We start from the raw sequence: 24503 nt of genomic DNA on the forward strand, positions 1-24503 counted from the left end.
ATAAAATAAAGACCATAGAAAATATTTTAACTCCAAATAGGAATAAAAATGAATTTAAAATAGTGAAAATGTTCATAACATGCAAAGCCTGTTCACCACAATATCTAATATTCATCTGGATTTCAGGTTATTTTACAGGTTTACTCACAATTCCCCACAGAAATGCTCATTTGCTTGTTTCTAAATCTGAATCAAGAAATACCTAGATCCCAATATTAAACAGTAGTATTTCACTTCTTCTGGCCAACATAAGCAGAGAGACAGTGTTTCAGGCCCCCCCAATGAATGTGGGCACTTCTAGGAATAAGATCATTGGAGCTCACTAGCACCTGCTACTACTGTTACCAAGAGGGGATATTCAGAAATAATTGAGCTATCTACCAATTGCATTTCAAGTTCAAACACTGCTTGCCCTGTATTTTCAAATACAGCAGAATGAGATATGCTGAAGTTACCAAAAAACCCACATATCCAAAAGACGAGGTTTGCTTCAAATATGCAGAGTTTCTGCACTAAAATTAGTTTGGCTGAATTAGTTTAGGAGATTATAAACATTTAATCTGATGCTACTTCATGTAATAAAGATAGTTTAAATCAAAGAAGTAAAAACCAACATTAAAAAGCAAAAGACCAAGCAACCTACTATGTAATTATCTTTTCCAAGGAAACATCAAAGTTTGTACAGTGATGTACAACAAAGGTACATCTTTTCCATGAGTTAAGTTGTTGGAAGTGACTACTGTGCTTAGAAGAGATGGTAATTTATAACAGATAGCTAATCATTCATAGAGTGAATCAACTCTCAATTTTTATGATGCAATCCTTCAAGCTATATTTTTGCCTTTGGAGTTTAAGAAAAGCAAACGAGAATGTTTTCACTAAAGAGATGAAAAGGCTTTAGTAGAAAATGTCCAGGTATGCAAAGACACCTGCAGTTTTAGGTTTCAGTGGCACTGGAGCTTTAGGTTTACAAACTCATGGTTTGTAGCAAGCCAATAATCTAATACAAGGTAATAATGAATAACTTAAAAAGAAATACCATGGAAGTTTGTTAATAAAATCCTTAGCCTAGGAACATTCCATGATCAAATTCCTTTCTTCTTCTGTAACATCAAGGCTTAATAAAAACAGAAGTTTGCCTACCTTTTAATCTCATTTTATCACTCTGCTGGTATGTTAATCTGTCATCAAGATGTGGAAATCGGAGACTATAAATGTTAATTAAAATGACACAATTCAATTTGAATCCCAAGGAAGCCGTGAAGTTCAGGGCTTAAATGTCTCTAAGTGTTCTGTGGAAAGGTCAAGATCAAACATGTACAGATGCAATACACGATGATATCATTTCTGTTTATCCATAGTGAAGTGGTGGAGAATTACTGCTGTAAGAAGACACACATTCTATATAGAAGGAAACACTTGATATCTTGCTACCATATAGACTAAATGTGTTTTCTAACTTAATTGGTGTTATTTCAAAGTTCTGTGTCATAGCGCCATATTTGCGCAATTCTGGTACAAATAACAGCAGCACATTGATCTCCACAAGGGTACGCCAGGAGACAACATAAAAGAACAAAGTGCTTTATAACCAGTTCTTTTATTCTACCTGCAAGGAAGCTTTCTGCATCATTTTCTATGTTTGTAATTTTCCTTGTCTTTAAACACTTATTTCACTCATTGGTCTCCGCACAGCCAGGATCATTATAGGGAAACTCAGGGAAGTGAATTAATGCCTAATGACTGAATTGTTATGAATAGGAATTATACATGTTAGAACTTAAACACCTAAAATTTTATGCTACTTTCATGTTCTCTAAAAACATGCAGAAATGCTCAAATTTAGAACTAATTTTGCATGGGACATGTAACAATGTTAGCAAGTCCTGAAAAAAGGACTTTCATATAGGGTAAACAGAGGTTCGTCTTAAATTCGTGAACAGAACAATGGCAACAAACCCAACACAAACAAAGATAAAACTTGAGGGAAGCATTCATCTGAGACAAGAAGAGATTCAAATAAAAGCAATGTATATATCCCCATGCTTATGAGCATTTATGTTTTACTGAAAAATCTGTTTAATATTCTTTGTCAGCAGGACAGTGTGGGCATTGGAGATTTAAACTTTTGGATCCCATCCAGATTTAAGTTTAACTTTACAGCTCACCTTTAAGGACTGTCTGCAGAAACCATTATATCCCTGACCTTTCTGTTCTTCAGATGAAGTTAACAGATTATTTTAAGTGACCTACTGAAATCATTATGAGAGCTGCATGATCAGCAGGAATCAGAGTAAGAACATACTCTATACACAATTCAACAGTTTATGGCATAATAAATGTTTTTGTATTAACATTTTTTGTATCAACAATTTGTATAAACAATATTTTTTGTATGAACAATGCACATTTGATCAATTATTTTTCTGACTTCAAGATACTAGATCCGATTAAATCTACCTTCACAGTATTGTTGCTAAGTGGTTTACAGTCTGCAGCTTTTCAAAAGATGGTTCTACTGGTTTTAATCTATATATTAAAAGTGGCATCTTTTGTTTCATGAATTTAAAGTCAAGCAGCTACACTGAATGGTAGTATGATAGCATATCCTAAAAATTTTAATATATCCTAAAAAAATTAACTTTCAGTAGGTCTTTAGATTCAAAATAACGAATATGAACATATTACAACATTTACTCAAAATATATTATAGTGGGTTTAAGCTGAAACAAAGAGGGAAGATTCTCTACTAGAAATTGTACTTTCCTAGAAAATACCATTAAACAATAAAGACACCCATTAAAAACATGTTTAATATTCCAAATATTAACACACTCTCTGACTTGTATTTTTATGGTTCATCTCCTTGGATCTTCTAAGTAATTTTTATATTAAGAAAATATAAAAGAAAAGAAAACAGACAATGTAATATCCCACTATTTATTCTTCTGTCCAGAGTGAATTGAAGGCAGTTTGGCAACAAAATGAAGAAGATTTAAAAGAGGCATTATTAGGTGGCATATGTTAAAGGCTTATAAATACAGTGAAGAGTCGTGAGTTGTGTTGTTCTCCCCTTCCTCCTCCTTTCTCCACTCACTGCTTATTTATGAACAGTGAAAGGCAACTGAGTGCAGTTCCACTGATGGCCCTAATAACAGTGAGGGCTTTAAATGAAATGCCAAATACTGTATACATTAATTCTTACTGAAAGTAAGTATATGTTAGCCTAATTAAGAACAGAATTATTTGCAAATATGTGTAAGTCATCAATAATGGTAAAATTAAAAATGCTTCCTACCTAAATTCTTCATGAAGCAAGCCTCAGCACATTGCAATACTTTCCTGTCATAAAAGTGCCAAGTATTTACAATTTGCAGATGAGATCATACTCTAAAAACGTTAACGTCAGTGAAAAGGGGAGGGGGTTGTCAGGAGAAGGAACTGCAGCACAGTGCTGTTGGCGTGAGCTGCCCCAGCGTGCCCAGCCTCTCCTTGGCCTCTCTGGACCACTGGAACAATATTTGCTGGTTGCTATGAGGACAGAAGTCATTGCCAATTCATCCCATTAACAAGACTGAACCTGGTTCTGCTTGATAAGAAAGGTTATTGTTTGAATAAAATGTGCTGATAAAATAATCCCCACAGGTAAAACCGATAGTTTTTATGTGGCTGAAGAATATCAAACTCATGCCTTGCAACCATTCATTTAAGGACAATTTTTATTTGCATATTATCTTTGTCAGTCTTGTTTTTTGGTAGATTTGGGAGAACAATTTCTCATGTATTTCAAAGGGTACAAATAATTTGAGTATTTTAATAATTTCAACCCACAGGTTAAACTCTCAAAATCACTCTCAAATAAATCTAATTGTAAAATGTTTTATTTATTTTTTAAAGTCAGCTTGAGGAGCTGTATGTCTGACAAGCTGACTTGCATGCATCTCATGCGTCTCACTGCATCTCATGAATAACAGTTGAGGGATCTGATCTTCTGGTGTTGTATTTGGAAAGAGAGGACATTACATATAAGCCTACTACACTGAAGAGCATTGCTAAGAAGTTAAGCACTCAGACTTTAGGAAATGCCAAACAGCAAACACTTACTCTTGAGAGAATTCACTGACATGGTAACAATGTTTGGGAGAAGAAAGGATGGGACTGCTACTTGGTTTCACCACATTTACCAATGCCACAAGAAGAGCCAGAGTAAAGATAGGAGAGTTTGAGAGGGGCTGTTTTCCCTCCATTTGTCTTCAACTTGCTATATCCCCTCCCATTCCTGCTCCATCTCTTCTAGAGCCTCAGCTTTATCAAACAACATTCAGACTTCTTTATCACACCATGCCTACCTACGTATAAGAATTAGTCATGTCTCAGGACCTTTTAATTTCCTTGTTTCCTTTGCATGAATATTTCACAAGTAACTTCAGAATTAATAGTGAGACAAAAGGTGTCATCACTGCCTTGAAAATAGGATTGCAATATACAATTTGAAATATTTAGGAACTATTTTCTCGGAGAATACTTAAGCCTTTACACACTTCAGGCAGCATTTCTAGCGCTCTCAGTTGCAGCTGAAAAACATCATCTTTGCTTTAGGGCAAAATTCCTCAATCATGGAACCACATATAAACCCAGGAAAAACTGCAGGTTACAACTTGGCCAGCTCTGGGTGGATTTTCATAGGTGTGGCAAAAAGCACATCTCTAGCACAAAGGTTGCCCTGTATCAAATTTCAAAATATGCCCTAAAGAACTGGCAGGATAATACATCTATTACTGGGCAGCATTTTCTTTGAATTTAGGCAAACCAAACAGCTAATTTTTTGCCCATTCCTCTCTTAAAAAAAAAAAAAAGAAGAAAAGAAAAAAGAGGAAAAATAAACCACCACACCCTTAGCTGTCACAAAATCCTTCTCAAAACCTTTTAATTTGTTGAAACTTTTGAAGTTAAGGAATAACACAGCTGTAGTCAGCATGTCTTCAAAGGACAGAAACAATTAAGGGAGGTGTGGATGCCCCCAAAGAAATAATGTATAATATGATCTCATTACAGTATCTGGCATCATGAATCAGAATGCATTTGGTACTAACGCGCCTAGGTGCTGATTCTCCCATGCTACCCACGGTAGGGCTCCCACATGGGACTGGCAGAAGGACGGAATCCCACAACCCCTCCAACAATACCGTCTGTTGCAACATCTATCCAACTCCAACAGGAGGTGAGATCAGACTGGCTTGATGGAACAGAATAGTTGTGGGCCTGAGTCTTCGTTGCCCCACACCCTGCTGAATCCTACTGTTGCCTTTTTAATTTTGAGAGTATTTGTGATAATTGAATCATTCACTTTGACAAGAAGCATCACTATCATAAGACAATATGGTAGGTGTGGTACAGGTAATGACGTTTCACAGGCCTTATATACTTTCTGATACAGAAGTTACTCAGCACTTAATTCCATACCGTGATAGCTTGGGCCCCATAAATAGAATGGTGGTCAGCAATTTGTAATTGTCTTACTCAATTGTAATTGAGTAAGAACGTAGTTATTTCACTGTTTCATTTTCAGCAGTATACCTTTTCCTGTACAATAAGTAAAGGTATTTTTAAACCTCCATAAGCGACCAAAATGCTTTCAAGCTGAAAAGATTTCTAATCCCTTCAAACATCCACAGCCTGCCCTCCCCATGCTCCCTGGTGCTACATGGACACATGCCACGGTCTCTCCACACAGACTTCAAAAATGAACGAACACACATGGTGCAACAAACAGTAGAAGCAGACGATAGTTGCAGGACTCATCACTATACTTTTCAGGATTTTTTCCTGATCTGGGCTGTGCTGAGAGTCAGTGAAATAACACAAATCTGTTATTTTAGTGTGCACATTTAGGATGACACATTCGTATTACAGTCATGAACAGAGTATGCTATTCTCTAGTATATACTCCAGTATACCTTTGTATATGAGTAATAAGTCCTTCCTCAAACAATTGTATTTTCTAGCTTTTCCATCTCTCCCCTCATCCAGTTAAAGCATATTTAAAAAGAAAAAAAAAAAAAGAGAATGCAGACTGCTTTTCAAACAAGAAGTCTGTTCTCTGAGGTGACAATCTAATTCTAGAAAGCAGTGTGAAATGAAGCTAGTGTCTCTAAAAATACATTACTTTTCAAGTTACATGATACCTTCACTCTCCCAGAGAAAATTTCCTGCTTTGGCTGATGGCCAAGAAGATTATATAGTAAGAGGCCATATCCTCTTGCCTTTCATTATCTAGGCTATATTTCATGCTATTACAATGTAATCAAAATACTTCCTTTTTAGACAATATTTGGCCCTAAAACAGGTCAACATTTTTTCCACTGGTATTTTTAAAGTAGCTACTCTGAAGAAAAGCATCATTGAATCTCAGCATTTCTTCATGTTGCCTTCATGCTGTGATAAAAATCAAAAGTATTCTGTTAGATCTGTGATGACTACCCTCAAAGAGTTCTTGGGCTATAAGGTTTCACCAAGCATAAAATTAGAGGAGTGAAAGGGATTCAAATACTAGGCAAAAGGATCATTTTATTTTTCTCAGCCCAAAACAGGCACACTATAAGAGCTATAAATAGGAATAATATAATCACATGAAAAAAAAGAAAAAAAGAAAAAAAAGACAAAAAAGAAAAAAAAAGACATTTTTTAAAACTTACAACAATTACAACCTTTGTTTCTCTCACTTCAAATTCCTCTCCTTATTACTGTGGAAAACCAAGAAAATCTATTCAAAGTTCCATTCAAAACAAGATAAAATCTCTACAGGACTTGGTGGCCTTACTGAAGTTACACAGTGCATGTATAAATTGTCATCCTGGAAGATTTTTTTTTTTTATCATCCCATTGCTAACTAAGGGTTTTGCATGGCCTATATTTTATACTGTGAAACAGTGTAGTCTCACGTTTTCTGAATGCATATATGTTTGTGTGTACGGAACAAGCTTCAGCAGCTACACGCATATTTGCTAGAATGGAGCAGAATAAAGGAGTGAGGAGTTCTAGACTGATGGGTAGCTCTGCAATGGGGTATAATGCCCTGCTTATAAACACTGCAGCTAAGTACAGACTTGTCACAGTCATTTTCTATGACTGTGTGACTTCATGAAAGTCTATGCCACAGCTGAGAGGTGACTACAGTTGGGATGCAGTGGAGCTACAAAACAGTAAGACTGAAGTCCAATGAAGACTGCAAAACTCCCACAAGATGGGGGTGGGCAAAATCATATTTGTAACTTGCACCCAGCTTCATCCAGTCAGCTATGCCTTGGACTTGAGTCCCTAACTAATACTTGCCTTGGTTGCATCTTAGGTTATCCCTGTGTACGAGAAGAGTAAGTTACCAAAGGATCTCCTAAGAACCATTGTCCTAAATATTTCTTTAGTGCTGTAACCTGGTTACATCAGACAAAGGACCAAGATCTTTTCTATCCAGTAGGTTGTTCTGCCTCTCTGTTGTTTCACACTGATGCCCGTGTTTAAATACAAGGGTTTAAGAGAAGTACGTGACAAATTACATTAATCTCTCAGACTCTTGGAATCATTCTTCTAGTTTCCTGTTTACTGCACCTCCTTTTGATAAAAGGGTATTTTGAAATGGGAACTGGTTTTGCAACATGTTTGCTTGCTTGAAGCTCAGACATCTGAACAAACTGTTAGAATCCTTAGATAACACTCAGGAGCCTTCCTGTCCCTGGCTCATTCTCCTTAAATAGTGATGTGCTTCAAAACCAACTTATCATGCAACCTCTTTTTGCTTCACTCAACTATCAAATGAGAACTGGAAGACACTTGCAAGCAACATCAAAATATGACTACAGGATTATCATCATCTTAAAATAAAATAATAATAATTATTATTATTATTATTATATCTATTGTGCCTATTTATTCAGGACCTTGAGTTTAATTGAACTCTTTAGTATAACAGCTTACATTGTGTGGTTACTAAAACAATGTTTCTTCTGTCCCCCCGTAAGACAGTGACGTTAAGACTAACGTGTTCCCAGAGCTATTTTGTAGAAAGGTTGCATCTGTCAGAAATGAATCTCCCTTCAGCGAAAATGGTCAATCCGAAATATTGTGGCATTCCATTCTTCAGTGATTGAAAGAAAGGTTCAGTTTTATTCTCGCAGGATTCACTGAATAAACCTAATAGAGCAACTTAATGATTTCAGCTTTGAGAATAGGAAAAAAAGTACTAAGAAGTAGATTTTTTGTTGTTGTTGTACAGCACAAGTATGAAACGAACAAACAAGTAAATAGATCCAATATAATATGGAAAGTGAAAATTAAGTGATAAGTATGCAGCTATTCACTGGGTACCATTCACCAAACAGTACTCAAGAAAGAACTCAAAGGTTGAAAGCATAATTAACAATAAAAAGAAACAAAGGTATTCTAACGAACAACAGAACAGAAATTTGATAAAATATAAAGCACCTTTCATGTATTCAGAACTTCAAACTGAGGGCAAGTGTTTTCTTTTTATGGGAAGGCAAGAAAATCAGTATAGTTTTATGGAATTGAACTACAGACTAATGCAGATACAACTAAACAAAATAGCTCAGTTCAGCTGAGATAGTTGCTTTTAATATTAAAAAATGACAGCAATAGTATAAAGAAGAGGTACAGTTAGCCAAAACTCCTACTTGTGTTGTAGTGGAAGAAGAATAAACAGCTTGGTGAAATACCTGGCAACATATTGAAAAAATTCCCTGGTCTAATTGACAATCCTGCAGCTCAGTTTCTATGGCCTGCTCTGATCTGCAAGTTGTATTTGAAAACCAGGTTGAACCTGAGGCAGAGGGTAGAGACCACCCTAGAATTGCATTCTGGATGTTGTGCATGAGTGGGATAACAGACCATCATCTTACGATGAGAAAGAGGAAGCTTTCTGAATAATTAAAGGAAAAAGTAGGAAGGAAGAGAAGGAAAGAAGAATCCTTAAAAACAGATATAAAGGGTTAAGTGACAAAGTCACTTGATTTCTCAAAGAGATACTTGCTCTTCTATTTAAAAAAGTCTCTGTTCCTTGAAATATAGGTTTTATGAAAAGGGGACAGGCACAGACAGCAGAGTTGAATGTTCTTCCCCTCCCAAAAAAGTTATCACTTGATTTTTTACAGTGAATTATTGAAATCAATTTCTAAAACAGAATTCCTCATTTGTAAAACAGATAAAAAGCTTAAGATAAAACACTGGGAGCTTTATATCTTCTGTTGTATTTGATGGTCATCACATCTTCATTATAGTGTTCTACCTATATTTTATTTAATTATGAGATGTAAGTAAAGGGTCTCTTGGTTGAAAGAAAATATATAAGCATGTGGTTGGCAAAAAAGGCTATCAGGTTGTGGTATTCCTTCTAAACCTGGTCCTGGGAAGCTCTGCACCTCACTTCTATCACTTATGAGCAGGATATAATAAGATTTTTTCTACAACAGTGGGAGTCCTTAAAGAGATGTCAAAAAGAGATTGAACTGGAAATAAATAAATAAATAAGAGCAGTGCCTAAGGCATCTCTAACATTCCTACGTAGCGTCTGTCTCTTCAGTTCTTTTATTTTACCCATAAATAGTATGTTTGCATGTACCATAGTGTTCTTGTACTGCTAATTCACCAAATGCCTTAGGCATATATGGGAAGATCCATGCAAAGGGTCGGTGGTTCCTCATGTCTCCCTCTGTCAGACATTTGCATTCCAAGAAGCTTTATTAGGTGTGTCAAGAGAGCCTTTCTAAGGCATCAAGGACTGCTTATTTCACCACTGACATTCCTTAGCTAAGGAAGCTATTGCAGTACTCTTCATGGGAAAACACAGATATGCTGTCAAAAGTACAGCTACAGCATTACCAGCAACTACTACGCAAATTTCAGTAATTATTAAAAGGGGACATTTCACTTTGAATTGTGGTAAGTTTGATACAACATTCTCATCTATGCACCTTGGAAATACCCCATGCAGTTCTTAAGGCAGTAAAATACAAATAGATTATTTCCAGAAGAGCAACAGTTTTTGAAAGATAAGCTGGAAGCAAAAGCCAGGCTATTTGCAGAAGCATCCTTAATACAGCATCACATAAACAGGATGTAAACAGAACTTCAGCAAGGACTTCTACATCTAGCCCACCATGTCTTCCTTCAATCCACCCTTGGTTTTGGTGTATAAGCCCTATTGCAACAACTGAAACACAAGTTTCAGGCTGTAATAATCTCCGCTCCAGGTGTTAAGATTGTATCTTAAGTAAAATGGATTTTTTTGGGTCCACTTAGATGATGAAACTGATAGTTTCACTGCTGGTGCAGAATAAAGGGAGTTGGCAATGCCCTGGACAAATTGGAGACAAGAAGAGCTTTGCCAGGCAACATGTTTCAGTTTGATAACGGAGTTCATTGAAGTTCACAGGATATTCATAGCACACATGATAAGGATTACCTGAATAAGGGCCTTCTCTGAAAAACAGTTGAATTTTGTTTTCAGAAAGATTAGTATAAATTTTCTTCCTCTCACTTGAAAATTGAGAATCAGTACTTTAGATTGAATAACTTGCTCTAGGAACAAAAAATAACCTTTTAGATTAAAAGCACTTCAGTTCTATTAACATATTCAAGATGAAGAGCTCTTTGCCAAAGAAGCTATGTGGCAATGTCCTTCCTGTACTGTTTCCCATTTATTATGATCCCCTATCATTTTGGATATTCACCCTATAACTTCAGTACTAATCCACAGTTAGACAGTGCTGATTTCTCCCTTTTCCACAAAAAGGTGAGGAATGGATACTTTCCTAAGGTGAAATACCAGATTAGATTCCTAAATCCTGAAATACCAGATTAAAAAAAAAAAAGAAAGAAAGAAAAGTGGTGGAGAAGGGCAGAGAGACACAAGACGACAAAGAACAGCAAAACAATATTCTTCTAGCTATTCTCTTTGTTGTATCATGTGCAAAGCACTGAGTTGTCTTAATTACACATTCATAAAACAAAATCAGATAGAGAACTAGATTTAAGTAGCAAATTTCTAAGCCCCTCCATCTGTGAAAGTCAGCATTTTCATTTGCACAATGAGCCCCATACAATTGCTCTGGATTCTTAATTAAGTATGAACAACCCCACTGAACTGAGGGGTAATTACAATATGCACCACCTGATTTTCCAAAGGGTCTAAAATTTAATCTTGTGTATAAGGGAAACCTGATAACCTGATTTACTAGAAGATATCCCTGCTCATGGCAGGGGGGTTGGAACTAGATGATCTTAAAGGTTCCTTCCAACCCAAGCCATTCTGTGATTCTATGAGTACACCACAATTCTCTTTCAGGAAGCAGAAGACCCGAGGGTAGCACTACATAAATTCAATCTAGAGACACTTGGTGGATGTCCACATGTAACTCCTTTCTTGTTCTGTACCAAAAAGCAAATTTTCACTTATAGGTGGCCAAGTTAACCTTTGAGAATGCCAGAACATGAGAAAGGTGAACACAGTTGTCACACTATGCATAAAAAACTGTGCAGCAAGTTAGGATCATCCTTGGGAATCGGCATGGTCATAGAGGCATGTGGTACTTGCAGTTTGAAGTTTCTAACCGTCACATAACAAAGCAGCCTTAAAATATATAATACCAAGTAAAATACTCACACCTATAATAGGGGTTGCCCGCAAAAACCTGCAATGTCTTTTAGCCAGTCAAACTGCACAACACTAAAGTCAGCAAAGTAGACTATATGGTTAATTGAAGCAATCATTAATGAAGTCGAGTGGTGTGTAAAATGCAACGTATTGAAGGGCATGCCAACTTTGTGCTGAAGGCTGAGGTACTAGAGCCATCTTTCCAATAGGCAGGAGGCAGAATATGAAAGTCTGCTTTAACAGAGTGCAGTAATGATTCAAAAGTTACCTATCCAACACCATCCAGACAGGGAAACTTTAATATTGCATCTACCTTCTCAATTCAGAGGAATTCAGAGGAATTCTGCAATTTCTATCCTCGTGTCATACACCTGAAGAACTGTCCTTCTGAAGACAAAAGCTGTGTAGGAATATAATATGGTGAGCCTGATATGTTAAATTAGGAAAGGCCTTCATTTAAAATCTGTTTCTGCATCAGTTTATACAGGAATTTGCCATGGGTCTTATACCACTCCTGGTTTCTGGAGTGACTTTGGCTGTAATATCATACTATGTAAACTCACATGCAGCCAATATTCAGGTTGCCACTTACCTGGATTATGGCAAGAGTGGTGTTTCTTCTATCCAACAAGAGATTTACTTAATCTCATTTAGGTTGTGTTTCAGTTATTAAAAAAAGAAAAAAAAAAAAAAAAAGATGTGTAGAGGGGTGCTTTAGTGAATGATTTAGAAATCCTCTAAGAACGAAGAGGGATTCTAGGCTGAAGCACTGAATCACCAACCTCTGTATTTGCAGTCAGTAGTATATTCTAGAATTGCACTTCTTGGCACCTGTAATAATTCTCCAGATAACTGCAAATCACTATCCCCACCTACTTCCTTTATAGGTAAAGTCCCCCAAAATTACATCTCGCAGGATTTGTGGAAAACAGGCTTTTATAGATTCCTTCTGGCCATATGGCAAGCCTAAGGAAGCTCAGATAGAATCAAGTCTTCCTCTGTCCCAACCCTCCGTAATTAAACTTGAAAGCCATCACCAGCGGCAATACTGCTTTGGAAAAAAAGATGGAAACAATACAGTAACGTTTACCTCTGTAATGCTGCAAGTATTTTCCTTTACACTTTACTACACAAGAGACTCTCTGTACCAACATCCCTAGCAAATCATAAACTGAGAATTAAGCTGCACATCTCTATTGTCCTAGAGGACCATACAGTCAAGTCTTTAGATCCTGTCGATACTGATATTAACTGTCAGTAAAGACAACAATATACATAAGCTGTGGGCAGTGTGTGGGAAAAAAATAAGTTCCACATTCCTGTTTGGACTATGTTATACTGCTTCCTAACTATAATATAAGCTCTCCCTAAATCAACAGTGTGCCCTGGAATCCAGAAGGGCCAACCACATCCTGGGGTGCATCAGGCCCAGCACTGCTAGTTGGTGAGGGAAGGGATTGTCCTGCTCTGCTCTCCGCTGCTGCAGCCTCACCTCAAGCACTGTGTGCAGTTTTGGGCATCACAGTATAAGAAGGACATAAAACTATTACAGGGTGTCCAAAGGAAGGCTACAGAGATGGTGAAGGGTATAGAGGGCAAAAGCTGCTGAAGTCCCTTGGTTTGTTCAGCCCAGAGGTGGCTGAGGGGAGGCCTCATGGCGGCCTGCAGCTCCCTCACGAGGGGAGCGGAGGGGCAGGCGCTGAGCTCTGCTCTCTGGGGACAGCGACAGGACCCGAGGGAACAGCATGGAGCTGGGACAGGGGAGGGTCAGGCTGGGTGTTAGGGAAAGGTTCTGCACCCAGAAGTTGGTCAGGCACTGGGACAGGCTCCCCAGGGCAGTGGTCATGGCACAAAGCCTGCCAGAGTTCAAGAAGCATTTGGACAATGCTCTCAGACACAGGGTTTGATTTTTGGGTGGTCCTGTGTGGAGCCAGGAGCTGGATTATTGATCCTTGTGGGTCCCTTCCGGTTTGGGATATTCTGTGATTCTATGGTTCTAACATCTGCAGAAGAATAACTTCTAGTAGCAGGGATTCCCAAGCATTCTTAAGAAAGCTAACCAATGCTGTCATAAGGAGTATTTTCCCTTCTGAGTTTCTGTTTTTCCACATTTGCTTCACTGATGATTGGTTAAATATAATTGTAGTTTAGGAGACATAAAATCCATATTAAATTTTAAGAGCTGTTAAAGTGCAGAAATGGAAATCGGGAGACTATACCTTTATTATTATTATTATTTAAATCAGTTTGAAATAAGATACTAGTCTTCAACTATGTTATATTATACATAGTATTAAAATTAGATGTGTCAGCTTAGTGCATGAGAGAACTCAAAGAATTTGGGAATGCTAATCTCATTCATTGATTATCATGGAATTCATTTTTCTGAGGGCTCTCCACAGGGCAATTGTGAGAATTACATTTTCTATGAATCAGTCATTCAGAATTAAGGCAGACCCTTAAAAACATTCTCTTTCCCCACTTTTTAGTCATATCTTTAATTCTGCATAAGAATTTTCCTGAAGGATTTTTGCCATTTCAAAAAACCACCAAAACATACACTCACTAGCTTTTCTTTATCCGGTTGAGGCACAGCTCAATTGGTCATTGCAGATTTTAAAAGTGTTTGGTTTACGCTGCTGGTAAATAGGCTATTTGATTAGTAGCTATGGCAGTTATTTTAATATAGGTCTTTACAGTTTAAAAAGCAGAAAATTCTGAAGGGATATAACTGGAACTAAGAATGACTTACCTATAAAAGTATTTAAAATGAAGAAGCTGATTTTATGTATTTAGAATTAGAAAAATAAAAAGCCACTGTTATACATTACACTGCATTAGTTAGTTTAATTATCTACAAACTTTCATTCCTGTTGTTTTCTGAACTAATTGGTTCACCTAGTACTGTTACTCAGCTAGCAGAGGAACACACTTCCAGGAAGAGACGAGCAGATCAGAAAAAGTTTTTATGACCTTCCCTTTCTACCAAGTGGCGACAACTGATACTAGCCAGCACCCTTTTTAATCAGCCTATTCTGGAAAATAACAGATGTTCACTATTCAAACACCTTAAAATTTACAAAAACTAACTTACATAACTCAAATCTGTATTGCATTACTTATTGTTTTCCAGAACAATGCTTAAGTTGAAAATAATCATCTTACTACTTACTTAAAAATAAGCAAACTTATGTGTAATCTTAGTTACCATCTCATTCCATAGGCAAAAACAAAAAACAAAACAAATTATTTAAGCAAACTCAATTCAAAGCTTTAAATATAGATAATTGTCATTATAAGATCCGTGTTTCTACTTGATCTCTGGGCTTAAGTATAATATCACAAATAATATCTCTGGGCCAAATCATCATGGCATTTACTATCCAACATAGGGCATGTAGAATAAATAACTACAGCAGTGAGTTATTGCAAACACTTCTACCTTCAAAAAACAAAAACAAAACAAAACAACTCCTTTTCTTCCTTCTACACATCATACAATGATCACTTGTCTTAGACACTGAAGGCGTTTATTTATCTGACTGATAACATCAACACTTATTTTTGCAATGTTCTCTACCTTGACAATCAACAGGAACACATGTCAACATACAAAAGAGAAAAAGAATTTTCATTACTGATTTTGCAGATATTTCAGAGAATGCCACTGCATTGTTACTGGCTGTATTTTGGTCAAGTGAACGTGCCTGTTAAACTAGTCATCACAGAATTTATATTTTTGTTGGACGTGATTCCACTTCACTCTCTTATTACCAGGAGGAAACTGTTTAAATACTGCACTTGGCACCCTTAGGGAAGTTGATTTGAACACAGTTTTCTTCTGCTGGAAGAGGTGTGCTTCAAATCCTAGGGTATTTTTTTATTCCCGCCTCTTGAAAGCAAAGCTGTCTTAACACAGAGGGTCACACTTGACTGAGGAGACCAAGATTCCCTTCAGAACTGGCTATCTGGAAAGCATATACCAAGGATAACAGGTTCTGACAGCATCTGATACTATACCTGGCCCCCGATTATCAGTGCATTATTAGTAGAATGGTTAAAGTGCAATGCCACAGGGAAAAAAAAAAAAAGACTAAGGATGCTAGATTGTGGCCAAATGTTAAGCAGTCTTCTATGAAGTTTGTTACCAACTTACTCTTGTTAAGACTACTTAACAGGAGTAGGAAGCCCCCATTTCAGGTTAGGTGAGTTAAATGCATGCCTAGGCTACTCACAGGACAAGCATTTAAGTGGTCTTCCCATAAGCAATGATTTACTGCTGGACCATGTGTTATCTTAGTGGCTAAATTGTGATATTTAAAGAATTCAGCTGGCTATGTCACCTGTCAGTTGTAACATAAACAAGAGATGGATTCTGTGTCTAATCTTTTTCCCTTGGCCATCTGAAAAGCACATCTTTATAAAATTAGAGGAGATAAACTAAAGTTGCTCATACATTATACGGGCTCTTTATAAAGCACTGAAATACTCAGATGAAAGGCACTGCATAAATACAAAGTATTAATTATGTTTTATGAAATTAATGCACACATGCACTGCAAGTATAAATTATTAATATAACAGAGCAATAAAAATCACTTTGATTTGAAGCAGCATGTTAGTGTTAGACTAAAAGAAACATCTTCTTGATGGACTTGTTGCACAAAAATTTTAGTCCTCTACTTGCTTTCACCTGCAGGTAGCTGGAGGGGGGTGAGGAAGCAGTGTTTTATGAGTGATTCTACCTGCTAATTATCTCCAATTCCCAAGTGTTTTTAACTTATTACCCTTTCCCACAGGAAGTCTAACCTATTTGAGTTCACACTGCTATTATTCTTGAGTTTTGTACTCATTTACACTGAGTAGTATCACACTAACTGTAGCATATGACTTAAGGAAAAGAAGGTTCTTGGTGTGTAGTCCACAGTAAGCACTTTGATATGCAGTACTTCGGTACATCAAATAAGATGCTTCCATATAGGCCCTTTTTATAGACCCTTTTGCAATTTACAGGCATCTTTGTATGTAAAGGTGAAATTGTCTAGTTGAATTACCTGTTCTCTAACCAGATTTCCTAGGCATATATTCAAGAAGTCTTCTCATTTTCTAATTTACAGGAACATGCCATATGAATACTTGTTCAAGTTTCCAATACTTAAGCAAGTCCCTTACTATTGCGGTTCCTTGTAATTACTCACTATTGCTACCGACCAATTCTCTTTTGTATCATCTCAGGCAAGACAGCTGACAGGGTACAAAATAGCAATTAAGTCCATTTCGTCCATTAATCCATACAAGAGTTTTCTGGAGGACAAAAGCTAAAAAGCACATAGAAGAGTCTAAGGGGACAACACCTCCGTGAAAGTTTATTGTATACAAAGCTGAACTTCCAAATTCTGTTTGTTCTGCTATCTCCTCCATCCATCACTGTGGATTATTTTCTTTTCAATATCTAAAAGCATAAAAACCAAACAAAACAAACTGAAAATGGCAACAACAAAAAACTTTATCTGCACTTCTTTCCTAAAGAACAAGGAACGTGAAGACTTCTGACAACAGAAAATGTTTTGTGCATAAATAACATGGTGAGAAATCTTTATCATGCCTCAGATATAAACAAAATAGTTCTTCTGCATATAGTGCATCTTCAGAGGTTTGCAAATGTCTGCGTAAAGCAGGAACAACAGACTTCTTTCATCATTATACCCCTTGAATATGTCTACTGCATACTGTAAAAAGCTTCCCAGGATTTTAGTCTCTTTCTGCCGAACTCACTGTTGATCAGAGTAATGGGTTTCACTGAAAGGGAGATCTTCAGAGGGGTTCACAGAAGTAACAGGTCTATTTACTGCTGTCCTTGCACCAAACACCTCAACTTCAACTTTCCTGCTCACTTTCCACCTCCGTGTTCAGGGTAGGAAATACAGATATTTTGGGAAGGACTTGCTCTCATATTTTTATGTGACAGGGAATAGGTGGGCAAGGGATTTTCTTTTACTCCTTCCTTCACCTTTGTACGAGCTTAAAAGGCAAGCCCATAGCCTATTAAATGATTCACATTTACAGTCCACTTAACAGAGCCCTATAAAACTGTAAAACTTGTTAGAAAGAACACACTTTCCAGATGGGTTCTAGAACTAATAAAATAAGCACAATTTTCACTGCTGTTTAACAATATTTCTTCTATGTTTGGTCTATTATAAGCTATTAACCAATAGCCTTTTCTACCTCCCTCAAGGTCCGGTCAGCCTTAATTGAATGAGGTATAATACTTGCAGTCATCAGCTATGCGTGTTTGCAGAAAAGTCTTATTTGCTCAATGTCATCATCCAGATCTCTAAAGCTTTCATATTGTCAAGAATGCATTTAGCAAGCTTGCTCCAGACATGTCAGCTTTGCATTATGAAAGAATTTTTAAAGCATCAAGTTTCAAAGTGATAACTGTATTTACTTCATTTACATTTATAAAGAAACATATTGTATCTTACAAAAGTATGTCCTGTTTAAGTAATGTTCTTAAACTGCTGTAATTAACTTTAAGAAGCTTAAACAATCCAAGATGTAGTATTGCCTTTAGGCAAAAGAGCAAACATGTCAAAGAATATTAAGCATAATTATTTAAATAGGATTTGGTATAGCACTGCATACCTGTTGAACATTCATAAGTAATGATACCACAAGTACTGACTCCAAAAACTTTCCTTTATGTAAAGCCTCACTACTCCATTTCCCTTCACATTTCATACAAAAGAAAAAAAAGTCCACTCCTTAAACATGTGGATCCATTCCCACCTCTATTCTACCCAGCCTCCAAATTTAGTTTTCATTTTCACAGATCAGTGCTTTCAATCAGTCCGTGACAAGCAGATTGCTAATGTATTTCCTCACTGTCAGACTTTGTGGCTGTTGATGCTTTGCACAATAACGTAAAGGCCCAGAGACAATATATACAATTTATAAAAATAAATGCTGAAATATGAAGTAAAAGCAGCTTCTTGGAATACTGCCTTTGGCACTATTTTAGTGCCACTTTTGTTGGAATTCTGATTTTAAAACTACTTCAATTAGGCTTTTTTTTTTTTTAACTAAAAACATTTAATATGGACAAAGCTAGTACAGTGAAAGAGCTTTCTGAAGACATATGGCGCCTTGTTATTTTAGCATTCATACAAGTCTCATTCAGTTCCTATGTAAATAAGAGTCAAAACTTCTTTTATATATATATATATATATATATTCATTCTGCAGATAACAGCACCATTGTACTAATTTTAGAAGAGTATTTTTTAGTAATTTAATTCTAAGCTTTTCACAGTTGCTTCAAGTATAGAATCAGTTTAAAACATACTTTGATAACATTTTCTTCTAATCTTTGAGTCTTTTTATAAATACTAGTTAATAAATTATTTATTTGTGGAGCATTAGCAAGGAACTTCAGATCCGCATTCTTTTACTGAGAAGCAGACCAAAGAATAAAGAAGCTAACTGAGATTCTTTTAAACTCTCAGTAATGTAATCAGAAATACACCAAGGCAGAGATGTTGCTATTCAAACAGAAAACAATAAAGTAACTAAGCTGGAATTCTCTTCCTAAACACAATTTGAAAGAGCAGTCCTCATTTCAACAACTATCCCATTGTTTTTACAATTGCCTTTTATAACATCCATCTTCAAATAAACAGGTGATGATAATCCCGGCCCGTGCCCCCATCTACATCTGATCAGCTAGTTTGGCATCTGCTGTGTGGCTGGCTCTGATGTGTCAAAGAACAGGTAACTGTTCAGCTTGTTCTATTCGCAAGAACATTAATATCTTTTTTTTTTTTTTTGGCAAGAATATTAATATCCATTTCTGTCTTCTATCTATCCAGTAGTTTTCATTAAAAAAAAAAAAAAAGCAATATTTTCTATCTTTTTCCCCCTCTGACCAATTTCTTGAGAAAAAAGCAGGTATTTAAACCTTTCCAATTCATATGATTATGCTCCAAAGATTTTTTTTCAAAGGTATTACAAATCAGAAATTCAGTCTAAATAGCTATCTCAGTACAGGACTTCAGAAAACTAGATTCTTTTCATTACTGAAATACAAGAGAATGGTCAACTAGTATTGTCATGCTGGTACTTGACTTTTTTTTTTTTTTGATGACACAAAATTGAAATTTACAGAGATGTTCCTGAAAGTAGCATAAGCAGCAAGTATTCTTCACTCATTCTGCAATGTATCAGTGGCTTTAAATGGACTTGTCTTCTTCTACTGCAATATTGACTATTTAGTGGACATTCAGGATCATAGAATGGCTCAGGTTGGAAGGGACCATAAAGATCATCTAACTCCAAACTCCCTGCCATAGGCAGGGATGCCACCCACTAGATAGGGTTGGCTAAGGCCCTGGCTTTGATTTTTTTTTTTTTTTGAGAAGGGCTTGGGGGTTTTATGCTATATACCATAAAACTTTCAGCTATGGAAAGAGAGGAAACGGCTTGCATACATGATCTAGTGTAACCATGTTCCTAGTAATTTTAACATTACAATTTAACTATAATCTAGAATCTCTTTAAGAAACCAAACCAAACACACTTGTTTGCTTGATTATCTTTTAAAATAATGAATCCTCTCTTTCCCCAAGATTTTGAGTTAGGGCTTCGCTTCACCCAAACTGCACGCAAGTATTTGCTGTGCAGCTCAGCACAGTCTCCTGAGCGTGGGATGATCCCTGCCTGCCGGGATCCCTGCCCGCAGCTCCTCGGTGCGGGGCGCGGCGCAGCCGTCCCGCGCTGTCGCAGCGCCCTCTCCAGCCCGGCCAGCGCGGCCCCAGCAGGGTCCGCAGCGAGGTTACCTCCGCCGAAAGGAATAGCGGGGGCAGCTGTGCCGCGTCTCTCCTCTCTTTGAGAGCCACGACGAGATTAAGACTAAAGGAAAGTGTATTTTTAGTGAGAGATCACGAAAAGCAATTCTTTTTTTTGGTAGTAAATATGTCATCTTTAAGTCTATTCACAAATTTGTGTGCTGCTGCCAGATGGAAAATTATTAATGATTATTAAATAAAAGCAATTTGAGGGTGAACCATGAAAGTGTATTAAACGGGCTGTCAAGGAGCTTTGCAATGGATGGAGAAGTTGGAATGAAGCATATTTGCTACAAGTCAGCAATGATGCGATCTGCAGGCTATCAAGATAGCATGATTACAGGTTCCAAAAATGGAAATAAACAGAGTTGTAAATTAATTGATACTGATGAGATTACAGCATGCTTGATTTTTCAAATCACGTACTAAGTATATGTAAAAGCATAATAGACTGATCATGGTAACATTCAGGTGAACAGTAAACAGTGAACAAGTGAGCAGTGTCTAGTAAAACAGTCTACAGATGTCTACAGATGGCCTTTCAGTATTTTAATAGTCTTATTAATGACTTGATAACTAGTAATCTATATTAAAAACTTTGTGTCTCTCGCTTTCATGGTGAGAATTTTTTTAAGAAAGTTTGCTGTTCACGTTATGGAAATATGGATATTTTCCAAATTCAGATACTAGGAATACTAAACAAATATGTATCAGGGTGAATTCTTGCTTGCAAGTAAAGACAGTTTAGTTTTTCTCCTAGTTGTGGTACCTGTGGATATAAGCTGACAGAGAAACTCTTTTTTCCCTGTGCCACCCACTGGCATTGAGATGGGAGAACGGGTGGGACCTCACCTATTATAACCAGCTGATAATGAAGTGCTTAGACTGAAGTATTTGCCTTAAGTTCTTTCTATTGTCATTGTCCCAAACAGGTGAAATAAGTGACTCTTGGTACATGTGCTTCTCTCCAGTGACTGCAGATGGAGTCTAGGGTGACTTGGTCAGGTTAAACATCTAATGTACAGGCAGGTAAAATTAGGTAAAAAGATCTTTAGTATTAATTAACAATAGTTATTCTCCTTAGAGGTAGAGTAATAGCAACAGACAGAGATACTATTTTACCACTCAGAAGTACTCCAAACAACATACTAGCTGTCATATTATCTAACCCAACAGCAGCAAAAGAATCCCTGGAAGTTAACATCTTGTGTTGCCCTACTAGCTGCTGCAGTACCACTGGCAGGCTGCAATATCTCAGCGAGGCGGAAAGAAGAATCTAAGAGAGAAAACACAAGAGGGAGGATCCCCTGCCTTTCATAATTGTACCTAGATCCACAGTTTTGCTTGTTTGGGATCAGCTTACTTCTGTTTGTAGGATGATCTAAGTTTTTAGCTTGAAAACACAAACAGTGTTACAGTAAAGTGATTGCTATGTTCTGTTAAGGAAATGTCAAAAACTATCAAAAAGTTATGTTCAGATGTAACTAAAGAACCTTACAAAAAGTTTGGATGAGGAACTACAAACTCTCTGCTGTCTAAACAGGATGTTTTGGACAAATTTTTCCCTTAGGACTATTAAATATGCTCAAATGACTTTAAACCAAAATAGGTTGTGAGGAACTATTAAATCAGACATATAATCGACCTGCGGATGTGCTAAGCAATCGCATTAGCATTAAGGCTCAGACCTGTAAAGTGACAAATACTGCCTGTGCAGTGCTGGTTCCTATTAGTTTTAGGAGCAAAGGAAGGGAGGAAGTATTATGGATTACTCAGCCCTCAATGGTACTGCAAATGTAGCTTTTACAATTGTTATAAACACATTAACAAAGATCTAATAATAATAATAAAAGGTATGCTGCAACTACTTTTGTATTTGTATTGTCATCTAACAGAACCATGTGCACATAAATTTCACTACAAAGCATTAAAAGAAGTTTTGAAATGGGGACCATGTTACCATCTTCTGGAAACACCTTACTGAAGAAGATGCTTTGCTAGATTTATGAAATTTTCACATTGTCTCGTACTAAAGACTCCAAATTCCATTGGTATGGGTCTTGGAAACATTCTAATTAATTGACAGTAAAAACATATACCTGTAAGCTTCATACATTCTCTTCAGGGGTAAATAAGAATTCTTTCACTTATATTAATGAGGTAAGATACACAGAATGCCATTTCTGTTTCTAACTTTGCCATGTGATTCTTGAATCAAGCAGAACCTCATTTCCCAAGCCATGGAAGACTAGAGTGCTAAAGAGAGCTGAATCTGTTATTCCATGTGCTTATGAACCACTGGATGATACGCAGTTCTTATGTGACTAATTACTTCTAAGCAGGTCCACTGATACCTTTCCTCAGTTGTCTTCCCCAATCAGGAGATGATGATATCCAGTGGCTTTGCTAAAAGACACGCACTTACCTGACATCAGGGACCGGGTTGCCAGCAACTCTGCACTCCAGCAACACCTTGTTTCCTTCAGCAACTTCCTGGCTGCGGAGCTTCTGAGTGAACTGAGGTGGTGAAGCCTGACTGATGAACGGGTGGCAAAGGACCATTTCACTCTGATTGATGCTCTCCTTTTCAGAGAGGTGCTCTCCGTTGAGATGAACCCCAGATAATTTTGCCCCAGGCTCAGTTTCTTGATGTAGCTTATCAAAGTCCTGGTTCCTTGAGGTACTTAGAGTTGATTGTTTCTTCTTAGGAGACAGGTATCCGCTGTCTGGAGAAGAAGAGTCCCCATCAGGACTTCGGCCTCTTGTCTTCGCTGCCTCTCTAAATATAGATGACAGTTCCTCAATGAATGTGGCAGCTTTGTCACACAGCTTATTCCTGAAAGGAACTTCTCCCTGGGATGCTAATTCAGATTTTGGGCATGTCTTGGGCACACCTGGACCATACTGCTCTGAATGTTTCAGACTTCTAATAAAGCTGGGACTAGCAGGTAGCAAAGGTGAGGTGCCTGCTTGCTTCCTGGAGACTGTGGCAAAACAACTTGCTGTTTGAGGTGAGGTGAATTGCTCTTTCTGACCCGTCGAGGGAATGTGACTTGCAGCAGATGAAGTCAGACTGCTTGTTTGAGGCCTCTGTAAAGTATCTTGCTCATGCAGTTTGGTATCCCAGAAAGAAGCATGCTCTGAAGCACTAGAAAGAGAGGTGTTGAAATGAGTGAACTCTGCTGCTGCATTCTGATTCTCCTTCACAGAACTGGCAATTGCTTCGCGAGCTATATCAAGGCTCTTACATATCTCCTCCTGGGTAAGGAAGGCAGAAAGTTCACTTGAAAATTCTCCATTCTGCATATCTGATAGGGAATCACAGAAAAAGTCATGGCAGGATGAAGCTTCTGACATGTTTCCAGGATATCCCTTATTGGTGCCTCTCTCTGCACTGTAAGCCTCCTTCAGCATTAAAGAAAGAGGCAATGATTGGCCACAGTTTCTGTCTTGCATGCTGGAAGACACAAATGCAACTCCTTAACAACAACAAAATTAAAAACTAAAACAAAAACAAAACACTGCTATATTCTGGTTCCTTTAAATTGGACATAAAACTGGGAGAAGAGCAAAGCCGTGCGGTGCATACTGTAAACCTTAGTTTGTATTTCAAAACTTCAAACAAGCCAGAACTAAAAATTGGCTAGATGGAAATTAGAGCTCTCAGAAGTCATTTTTCTAAATCATCTTCTGTCAAAACTCTAAAGACATCCTTTCGTTGTATTGCCTAGCACAAGCTTAATTCTGCTGGACCAATCCGAGCAATTTATTATTTCACAGCAATGCCATTTACCACTATTTATGGTTGTGATGATTTGGGGAATATATTTACTTTTCTTTTTCACACAGGATTGCCTTCCATATTATTAGACACTAAATCATCACATTCTGAGAGAAAACAATGTGCTAGTTGAAATCATTATAAAAATTTACACGTTTACAAGTGCCAAGGATGTTTGGATCAGAATTTCCAAGTTATCCTTTCTTATTAA

The 24503-nt window shown here is 37.1% G+C and overlaps 1 protein-coding gene across 1 annotated transcript in view; it reads right to left on the minus strand.

The window, feature by feature from the left end:
• The window catches only part of PALLD (palladin, cytoskeletal associated protein), a 190274-nt gene extending 166311 nt beyond the window's left edge, over window positions 1–23963 (minus strand). Inside the window, exon 1 of the mRNA XM_050710519.1 lies at window positions 22937–23963. Within this exon, the coding sequence (XP_050566476.1) occupies window positions 22937–23925 (989 nt within the window). The 5' untranslated portion in view covers window positions 23926–23963. The remainder of the gene's footprint in view (window positions 1–22936) is intronic.
• Between the last annotated feature and the right edge of the window lie 540 nt (window positions 23964–24503).

Source organism: Cygnus atratus, chromosome 4 (genome assembly GCF_013377495.2).
Source record: "Cygnus atratus isolate AKBS03 ecotype Queensland, Australia chromosome 4, CAtr_DNAZoo_HiC_assembly, whole genome shotgun sequence".
NCBI lineage: Eukaryota > Metazoa > Chordata > Aves > Anseriformes > Anatidae > Cygnus > Cygnus atratus.